Source organism: Bradysia coprophila, unplaced genomic scaffold (genome assembly GCF_014529535.1).
Source record: "Bradysia coprophila strain Holo2 unplaced genomic scaffold, BU_Bcop_v1 contig_137, whole genome shotgun sequence".
Lineage (NCBI taxonomy): Eukaryota > Metazoa > Arthropoda > Insecta > Diptera > Sciaridae > Bradysia > Bradysia coprophila.
This window is the reverse complement of record NW_023503408.1, coordinates 717,919-727,476: the sequence shown is the minus strand read 5'-3', so window position 1 is coordinate 727,476 and position 9,558 is coordinate 717,919. Positions and strand designations below refer to the sequence as shown.

The window sequence follows — 9,558 nt, the reverse complement described above, 5'->3', positions numbered from 1 at the left end:
CAATTTCATTCTACATAAACAGCGTTTTAACACGCCGAGCTATCCGGCCCATTGCCCCGGAGCGAAGCGGAGGGCCGCAATGCGAGCCGGGCGCCGGAACGGTGTCGGTAACTTAGGAGTTAATTGTTTTTCTCTCGCATCGACACAATTTTTCTGTGTAATATTTTTTATATAAAATGTAAATTTACGGAACCAAATATATAAAAAAAAGGTATGCAGACTTTGCATTAACCGTCACAAAAAGACATTTCCTAAATAAAATTTTTTCGGTTCATGCATATCTATCCCCATTATTACACGGAAAATCCCAATATGCGTGTGAGATCTATAAGTGGACTTAGCACCCCCATTTTTTGGCATATAGCTGTGAAATGCATATTGCGAAGACTGTAGTTAAAATAGCTGTGCAACTTATAGTATAGCTGTGAGCCGCATTTCAAATCTATCACGAGAAATAAAAATTTTTTCTTCTAAACTTTCATGAATTTTGCGGTCACCCATCTAAGTACTAACCGCGCCGATTGATGCTTAACCCGAGAATCCGACCGTCACCTATGCTGCTGCTGTGCTAACTTTGCTTGTGCTTTAACACGTTCTTATTTCGAAGCGTTGCTACCACAATATAAATTCTACAGCTATATTATGCGGCACACAGCCTAATTCAAGTCTGTAGTTTTTATATTTAGCATTTTTAGTTTGGTGAGTTGTCAGTTGTCACTTGGAGAATGGCTTTAGGTTCTGAAAGAAAGTGAATTGAAACTGTGTGAAGAATCGCCAATTCAATTATTATCTGTGAAATGACGATTTTGATTTTTAGGAGCAATACTTGGCTAATTAATTAATTCGTTTCTAATGTAGTGAAATTTCTGATATTTTCATTCGTCTGTGTTTCTACGGATTTTGACTATTGAAGAGGCGTTACCATTAACCTGATGATGAAACCTCATTATAATCAGCTAAGCTGTTTTAGAACAGTTTTTGGTGCGATTTTTCTTTATCCATTAACATTAATGTCAATTGAGCATCAGCACGGATGACTTGAATGCATGGTCCCATACATTTTCTGATATGCAGCCCACAGCTATATTTTTCATACGTCAAATATGCGTTACACAGCTATGATATAGAGTACACAGCCACAATATGCAAATCCTAGCTATAACATGTGTTGTCGGTGCATAATGTAGCTGTGTGATCCATAATATAGTTGTGTAACTCATATTGCACGTAAATTACCAACATTTTTAGAATATGCGTTCAGTAGCTATATTTTTATAAGTCTTGCAGCTATATTATAAGTTCCACAGCCTTTATCGAAATCCTCGAATTTTCCGTGTAGACGATGCGAGAGAAAAAAAATTAACTCCTAAGTTACCGACACCGTTCCGGCGCCCGGCTCGCGTTGCGGCCCTCCGCTTCGCTCCGGGGCAATGGGCCAGATCGCTCGGCGTGTTAAAACGCTGTTTATGTAGAATGAAATTGGTATCCATCAAATTGGACTATTCTCCGTCAGGCGTTAGGAATTGTAATCACTGTTATTTATTCTTCGTAAGGAATCATAAGCTCTGATAGTGAGAATTCTGTGCACGGTGACGTTAGTCCTTAAGGGGCCATTCACAAATTACTCACTCACCTAAGGGGGGAGGCGGGGGGTTCGGAAATTAGACCTTTTTATATGAAAAACGCGTGCGAAACGGGGGGAGGTGGTCAAAAATTACGCGTCCACCGCGTGCGTAATTTATGGATGGACCCTAATATGTTAACAAATAAAATCTTGATATATCAAGATTCGTGTCACCAAATCTTGATATATCAAGATTCGTGTCACCAAATCTTGATATATCAAGATTCGTGTCACCAAATCTTGATATATCAAGATTCGTGTCACCAAATCTTGATATATCAAGATTCGTGTCACCAAATCTTGATATATCAAGATATTTACTAATCTTGTGTTTTTAATCTTGTGCTAAATTCAAGGACATCTTAACGATACTGTCCAAAAATGCTTCGTGGTTTACTGTTGTCACGTATTGAAGTGTAAATTCTGTTGGTGGGCAACCTTCGGCTTCGAACTGTTCACCTATTTCATGAGCAACATGTCTTGTCGGCCAAGACCATGCGCTCAGCGTCATTCGTTTGGCATCATTGTGGACTGTGATCATGTGTGAGCCGATAATGTTAAAAAAAGATCTTGCTTTAAAAAGAAACAAGACGAGTACACTTTCATTACACGAAATTTTCCAACTCACACTGGTAAGTGAATGTATTCTGCAGTTCAGAATCGTTGCTTGGTGGAGATGATGACGGCAATATTCGACCATTTCATAAATTATTTCTTTTTGTCCGCCAATTAATTTGAAATTGGTTTGATGTTTCGAAAAACGGCATAGATAATCTTCGACATGCTCGTTGCTATGTAACTTTAAACTTTAACAAATAATAAAATGGATTCAGATGTGTCGTATTTTAAAAACTTTTCAGGAATTTTTAGGAATTTAATTCCAAAAAAGGCTATGTGTCCCCCTTCATTAACTTGGTACGAATAAATTTACGGATAATGTCGAACATTATTACATGTTTTCCGTAGTTGTTGAGCACATCATGAACAACGCGCTAGCAACAGCAGCACGACATTTAATTGAAGCACGAAGAACAAATGTTTATTGTTCTAAGGTGTCTTCAGTAAAAGTTGATTAAATAAATTTCCTCGTATTGTGCGCGAACGTTTTATTTCGATGTCATGGAAATTTTACAGAGCTCACGAGCCACACTTTCTGCCTATAAAAACAGCAACGCTTACAAAATGTCAGTTCTTTCCATAGCTTAGTTCGAATTGGATCGGGAAAAATGGTGATCCTCAACTTTATACTACTGATTTTCATCTCTTTTTGTGGTGAGCTGGCAATTGACTATGGACAGACTCGTATACATTATTGGATTTGATCCATAGCGACCGCACAAGCTGAAAAATGCGATGTTGGCGTTGATGGTTGCTTATGGACGTGTAAACAGGCTACATTGGCACCTGGCCAAGCAACGTGTATGGCAATACCAGCAACGCCAAAATCTTGCGAGATTGGTTCGAGTGTAAGCATATGCGGAACGACGTGCACTTGCTGTAAAATCATGCATATTGATGTGTTTAAAAGTTACGTTTTCATTGACCTGATTCATTTTTTGAAATATAGCCAGAGCTCCAACTTGTAAAGTGGGAGAAAATGGTTGTTCGTGGAATTGCAGATCGTTTACACCGCCACCTGGCGTAGCAACTTGTTTGGGAATGCCAGGAACACCAGAAACGTGTGTCGTTGGTTCGAGTGTCAGTATGTGTGGAACGACGTGCACTTGCTGTATGTGATGACAATCTGACGGCGTTGCATTAGATTCACTAACTTTTCGAAATCATTTCAGCCCAAGCCCCAACGTGCAAAATTGGAGAAAATGGCTGCTCGTGGAACTGCAAAAGTGCTCCATTGAAACCTGGACAAGCTACATGCCTTGCGCTTCCAATAAAACCAGAAACTTGTGTCGTTGGCTCCAGTGTGACCACATGCGGAACGACGTGCACTTGCTGTATGTGATGACAATCTGAAGGCGTTGCGTTAGAATCACTAACTTTTCGAAATCATTTCAGCCCAAGCCCCTACGTGCAAAATTGGAGAAAATGGCTGCTCGTGGAACTGCAAAAGTGCTCCATTGAAACCTGGACAAGCTACATGCCTTGCACTTCCAATACAACCGGAAACGTGTGTCGTTGGCTCTAGTGTAACCAGATGTGGAACGACATGCACTTGCTGTAAGAAACATGAGTTGATAATTTAACTGAAAATTAAAATGGATTTTTTTTTAAACAGCGGCATCATCTCCCCGATGTTCGTGTGGTTCGAGATGAAGATGCAAATTCAATACGTATGCTTAAATAGAATCAACCACACGACTATTTATTGTATATGCCAGATTTATTTGATTAAATGTCTCCAAATTAGCGTTTCTTTTCGTATGTTGGAGGACACCTATTCTTCTTTTCGAATTTTACGCGCCCTTTCCCGATTTCCCCGAAGAGCTATTTGGTAACGGGTTCAGCACTGGACTACTATCTATTATCTGTCCAGAGACTGGCGCGCCCAACCAATTATATGAAAACTTATCAAAATTAGACGTATTTTCCAGCGGACTTTTTTATGTGTGCCTCGAAAGGTAGACTGGTTTTGGGGCCTAGGCACCACGGCCTAACTAGGCATATATGAAAGAGTCCCGGAAAAAATAGTGCCGATTTCGGTCATTCGAAATTCAAAAGAATCCTCTGTACCCTGGGGATTCGAAAGAGAAGGAAGGGGGTAATTACATCGATTTCCGAACCGGAAATTCCAACACATTTAGTACTTAAATGCATACGACGTGTTTGTTAAATGTAAATAGTGTGTGTGTAGGTTGTATTGAGGTTATTTAGTTAAATGGCAAGAGGCGAACAAAACTGCAAGCTTCGATGGAAAAGTGCTGATGGCTTATTTTTGTGAGGCTGGTGCAAAATATAAGCCGTCTACAACGTAGAGCATCTACTCCCTGCTGAAAAATACACTTATTTTGAAGCAAAACGTCGACATTGCGTGATATAGCCAGTTGGTTGGCTGAAACGCAACAGATGAAACGTATATAAACACTGAAGGTAGCGCAGATTCGCAAAAACATGCGAATCCCTACTTTGAGGTAAATTTATTGTATATCAATACACATGCGTACAACATGCTGTAAATATATGTATTGGCGTCATACGAAATTCACCTTAAAGTCGGGATCCGTATTTCTTGCTATTCCCTGAGGGACTGCGCTACCTTCAGTGTTTATATACTTTGTCCAATCCGACTGTCGAAATTGGTTAACCTTATCCCAGACATCGAGAAAAAAAAGAGCCAAACCCAGATGTTAAATTTGATTTCTGCGATTTCGAGCGTGGACGCTACAAATTCGTCTGTCCCAATGAAACTGCAAAAGTTTGAACATTAAGCATAGTGGCAGAGCTTACTGACCTCTAGAAAGAACCTTAAGACTAAGGCCATTGATTGTAGAGAGCTATCTCACGCTTGACAAGAGGTCATCTTCAAGAATCTAGACGATTTTTCGATGAGATCCAAAGAAAAAAAAATGGCAAAAAACATTCACCACATCATCACGTCGACGTGAATCATCACGTTATGTGATTAATGATAGTAATCACATCGTTAGGTAATAAAAAATCAAATTAGTGCATTATTACCTGAAATAAAACCATGTACAGCCTGTGACATATGATTTTTCATCCGTGCGTGTGGACTTGTTCGACAAGATACGACATACCATTAATTGGAAAGCTTTGGGTAGTGCATGTAATATTGCAACAACACCGTAGTTTTATCCATCATTTACCCCGACGCCAACTTTGAAAATCATGCTAACCGTTGATGTTTGCTATAGTGGCGGTAAAATACTATGGCTAAGGGATACCTTAAATAGTTATGCTAATCCAACACGCACAGGACACATGCACGCAAAGTGTATCCCCAAACGAAACAACGAATGTTAGTCGACGAAGAAAATAAACGAAATGTGTGACGAGCATTCTGATGCGAAGAGGCACGTGCAATTAGAGTGTTAGTGGGCTGATTTTGGTGCATGGCTATACGTACAATAGTACATTTTCTACCTTGGTGTATATTTCGAGAATAACTTCGTATGTACAATTGTATATAACGAGCGCCAGCGAGTGTATATACAATTGTACATAAGAAGTGATTCGAGAAATATACACCAAGGTAGAACAATGTTTTATCTCCTGCAAGCTGATATTTCATACATTAGCGAAATAACCACAAAAATTTGGATTTAAAATTAATTAATTAAGCATGTTGTTTTAAAACGCATTCACAACAAAAAAAACATCATACAGAGAATCCTTTATTTACTTACTCACACACATATACTATCCACCTCAACATTTCGTTCAAATCACATCATTCCGACTACTCTGATTATTTGATCGATGTAGAAGTGACTAACGAACCACTACCGACACCAATTGCTTCGCGTTATGTGATTTGTTGGCGTAGTGGTCAGCATGTTTGGTTGATATGCTGCTGGTCCCGTGTTCGCTTCCGCCGTTCGGCGATTTTTTTTTTCAAATATGTAGATGGAAAGTAAATTTACCCTAGGTGGGTTATGTGTGAATTATCCAATCGTATAGGCTGTGGTTATGCATGTGTTTGTGTTTATATGCAGAAACGCGTAATGTATGAAATATCAGCTTGCAGGAGATAAAAATGCTTTAGATAAGTTTTGTAGCAATCGATAACTTGACATCATATCATTTGCTAATACGTACTACTAGTCTGGCCTGCGAAACTGTAAAATCTGTTAAAAAAAATGAAACTTCTGGCAAAATTGTAATCAGGATTTAGTAACCACTCTGGTTAATTTTCAAAAGCAAAATGAACAATAGTCTGAAACCTGAAGTGTTCGATACGTGTGTCCTTCCTGTGCTCACATATGGAGCGGAAACGTTACCGTTAAGAAAAGCTTCCGAAAATAAATCAATGGATTCGATAACAAATAAAAGTCGTTGATGTCATGGAAAGAACAGCATCTTTAAAGTGGAGCTGGGCGGGACATATTGCAAGAAGGACGGACGAACGCTGGACCAAAAAGATAATGAACTGGAAACCACCTAAAACACGGCGTAGAGGTAGACCACCAGAGATATGGAATAATAGTATAAAGCGAATTGCAGGCGCAAATTGGCAACAAGTGGCAACGGATCGTTCGGAATGGAAGAGAATTGGGGAGGCCTACGTCCAGCAGTGGATAGAAACAGGCTGAAAAAGAAGAAGAAGAAGAACCAAATATGCCACTCCCTAAAGCGATGCTTTTCTTAACACAATGACTGGTAAGCAATTGCAATCGACACTTACGCCGTCGATTAGCTCTGCGTCTACGAACGAACAATTGAAGCCACTCATTCACTTCGACTAACAACGACTGTGAATTCAACTTTAAGTTTGACAACTTGAGAAATGGTAACGGCAGCTCACACTCCAACTTTACGAGGTAGAGTGCGCATGATGATCGCTTACACGCACGTAGCCTGTGCGTAGCCATTCAGAAGTGTAGTGGTTACCGCTTTCCAGTACTCAATTGAGGTCACAGTGTGAGAGTTCAAAACTGAACCTTTGACGTGAGCCAACATCATCCTGTTACATCATAGATAGCACTAGGCTTATCGTAGGGCACTGAGCACTATGAATTTCCAACGTTCTTTACCGAGGTAAACACAACGTTTTTCTCGCCTGTGCTGTAAAGAAACCATTACGGTGTCATCCATAAAGGACGTCCGCACTATAGGGGTGAGGGGGGGTCGCTAAAGTGTGACCGTCATACGTTTGTGTAGTGGAAAAGTGCGGACAAGGGGGGAGGGGGTCTAAAATTCTAGAAAAACCGCGGACGGGCAATTTAAAGCTCCCATGAAACCTTTATGAAAAAATGTTTGTTTTGTACTTTTTGGATATGGAAATGAAGAGTAATAAACTGTATCGATGGGTGGTAGGTGGGCGTTGAGGAGCGAGTCGGAAGTGTGAGAAATACTAAAATATTTTTATTGCAGGGATTGGATTCCTAGCTCGTTATCCTGTGCAGATACAGCTGGGAGTAAGGATGAAAATGACAAAAAAGATGTTGGTATTTCAGGGATTTCTTGTTGGAACAACATTCTTGAGGTCGAATGAGGAAGAATAGCGAAACAAGTTTTGCTGACCACCTGTAGAATTGTCGGATTTAAAAGTGTCGGGTTGGAATGCAGGGATTATTGAGGTGCTAGCATCTTGGCAGCACTTAAGGATTTTGAGGGATTTTCTTTTTTCTGGTATCCCTTTTAAAAGATTGCATGGACTGTTAACGTTTACAAACCAAACTATTGTTTGGTATGCTAACGTCATACCACAACTCAAGCGGTATCTTTAAGATATGAAATCAAATGCCGAACTGTATTTATTATCGTCACCACACCGCTAGCGGTATATTTAAGCTGCAGCTCTGTCGATGTGATAAAGTTTGAAATGGGTTTTAGGCCAGTAGTATTTCTATTAGCAACTCTGTTGCTTTGTCAATTAGTTCATTCCCAACTGGTTGGGTTTGCAACATTAAATGGTGGTACGACCGGTAAGTACATTTCGCCAAGAGAGTGTTCGCACACAGACTGTCTGATCACAGTATCAATTCAGGTGGTGCTGGCGGTCCAACGGTTACCGTTTCCACTGAGGCGGAATTTATCAGCGCAGTTACCGACAACCTACCTCGTGTTGTACGAGTCATTGCTAACATACGATTAGGCGTGCAAATCCGCATCGGTGCTAACAAGTCAGTATTGGGAGCGGCACCCAATGCTGGTTTCAACCACGGCGGATTATTTGTCAGAGATCAGAGAAACGTCATAATCAGAGGTCTTCGTCTGTCTTTTCCCCGTGCACCGAACGACTGCATTGAGATTCAACGGTCGACAAACGTGTGGGTCGATCATAATGAACTCTTTTCGGATTTGGACAATGGCGCAGGATTTTATGACGGACTTTTGGACATAAATCACGGATCCGATTTCGTAACAGTTTCTTGGAATCGCTTCCACACCCACTTCCGTGTCAGTTTGATCGGTCATTCGGACAACAACGTCGATGTTGATCGAGGCCGGCTACGTGTTACGCTACACCACAACTATTTCCTCAACGTTGGATCCAGGCTGCCATCGCTACGTTTCGGCACCGCGCACATATTCAACAATTTGTACGAAGACGTGCCGACCTCAACGATTAACAGTCGAATGGGTGCTCAATGTCTGGTGGAAAATACCGTTTTTATCAATGCTCGCCGTACGATTATCACAAATTTGGACAGTCGAGAAGACGGTTTCGCCAACGAACGAAACAACCAGTTTGGTAATGAAAGTATGAGAGGTCCATTCATTACTCAAGTTGGCAATTTCACAACTCCTCCGTATCCATACACTCTCGACACCTTGGCAAATGTTCCCACACGTGTAAGACAAGGGGCTGGTGCCACAATACGGTTCTAATAATGTGTCGTTCGTGTAAATCGGAAAATTAAAATTTCAGTAATTATTTGCAAAACGTATGTGTAGCAGTCAGTGGAGGAGTCAGCACACAATAATTTGAAAGTGGCATTTACTACTTGCGACATGAACTCAGAGAGATGATAATTATTGCGACTGTGATGCCGTTTCGTCCCAGTCGCCATAATTCTCATCTCTGTGTATGGACTCCGCAACAGTTTTGTGTCGTCATATAGCTTCGACTCGAAGCCTTCGAGATCTGTTATAATCTTGTAGTTCTCGCTTGCGGACGACGGCTTATCGATAAGCAGTGGTAGATTTTGAGGAAATAATGTCAGCTTCCAGCAGTAATTGTGATGTTCGAGAGCGGTGTAAGAAGAAACGCCAGAAGACAATCCAATTCCCAAAATGCGTGAACCGAAAGAGACGCGAAATTTCTAACGCAAGCTGCCCACGCAGTGTACCAA

The 9,558-nt window shown here is 40.7% G+C and overlaps 2 protein-coding genes across 3 annotated transcripts; both read left to right on the top strand.

Moving 5' to 3' along the window:
- The first annotated feature begins 2,829 nt into the window (after nt 1-2,829).
- On the top strand, nt 2,830-3,980 carry LOC119073084 (keratin-associated protein 10-6-like). Of its 2 annotated transcripts, XM_037178397.1 has the most exons (6): nt 2,830-2,896; nt 2,954-3,121; nt 3,192-3,353; nt 3,415-3,576; nt 3,638-3,799; nt 3,858-3,980. In XM_037178397.1, the coding sequence occupies exons 1-6, from the start codon at nt 2,851-2,853 to the stop codon at nt 3,893-3,895; spliced, it is 738 nt and encodes a 245-aa protein (XP_037034292.1). In that variant the 5' UTR covers nt 2,830-2,850; the 3' UTR covers nt 3,896-3,980. The 2 variants fall into 2 exon arrangements, with proteins under 2 accessions (XP_037034292.1, XP_037034293.1); XM_037178398.1 differs by lacking the exon at nt 3,192-3,353.
- Nucleotides 3,981-8,026: 4,046 nt separating this feature from the next.
- Nucleotides 8,027-9,149, top strand: LOC119073083 (pectate lyase A-like). The gene is made up of 2 exons (XM_037178396.1): nt 8,027-8,187; nt 8,250-9,149. The coding sequence occupies exons 1-2, from the start codon at nt 8,085-8,087 to the stop codon at nt 9,092-9,094; spliced, it is 948 nt and encodes a 315-aa protein (XP_037034291.1). The 5' UTR covers nt 8,027-8,084; the 3' UTR covers nt 9,095-9,149.
- Nucleotides 9,150-9,558: the final 409 nt, after the last annotated feature.

What these genes read in the sequence shown, in the direction of transcription:
- LOC119073084 (XM_037178397.1), top strand. Translation starts at nt 2,851, where the DNA reads ATGGTGATCCTCAACTTTATACTACTGATTTTCATCTCTTTTTGTG. An exon ending in TGGAACGACGTGCACTTGCT is followed by an intron (nt 3,354 to 3,414) that starts GTATGTGATGAC and finishes AAATCATTTCAG; the next exon opens with CCCAAGCCCCAACGTGCAAA. An exon ending in CGGAACGACGTGCACTTGCT is followed by an intron (nt 3,577 to 3,637) that starts GTATGTGATGAC and finishes AAATCATTTCAG; the next exon opens with CCCAAGCCCCTACGTGCAAA.
- LOC119073083 (XM_037178396.1), top strand. Translation starts at nt 8,085, where the DNA reads ATGGGTTTTAGGCCAGTAGTATTTCTATTAGCAACTCTGTTGCTTTGT. An exon ending in ATTAAATGGTGGTACGACCG is followed by an intron (nt 8,188 to 8,249) that starts GTAAGTACATTT and finishes GTATCAATTCAG; the next exon opens with GTGGTGCTGGCGGTCCAACG.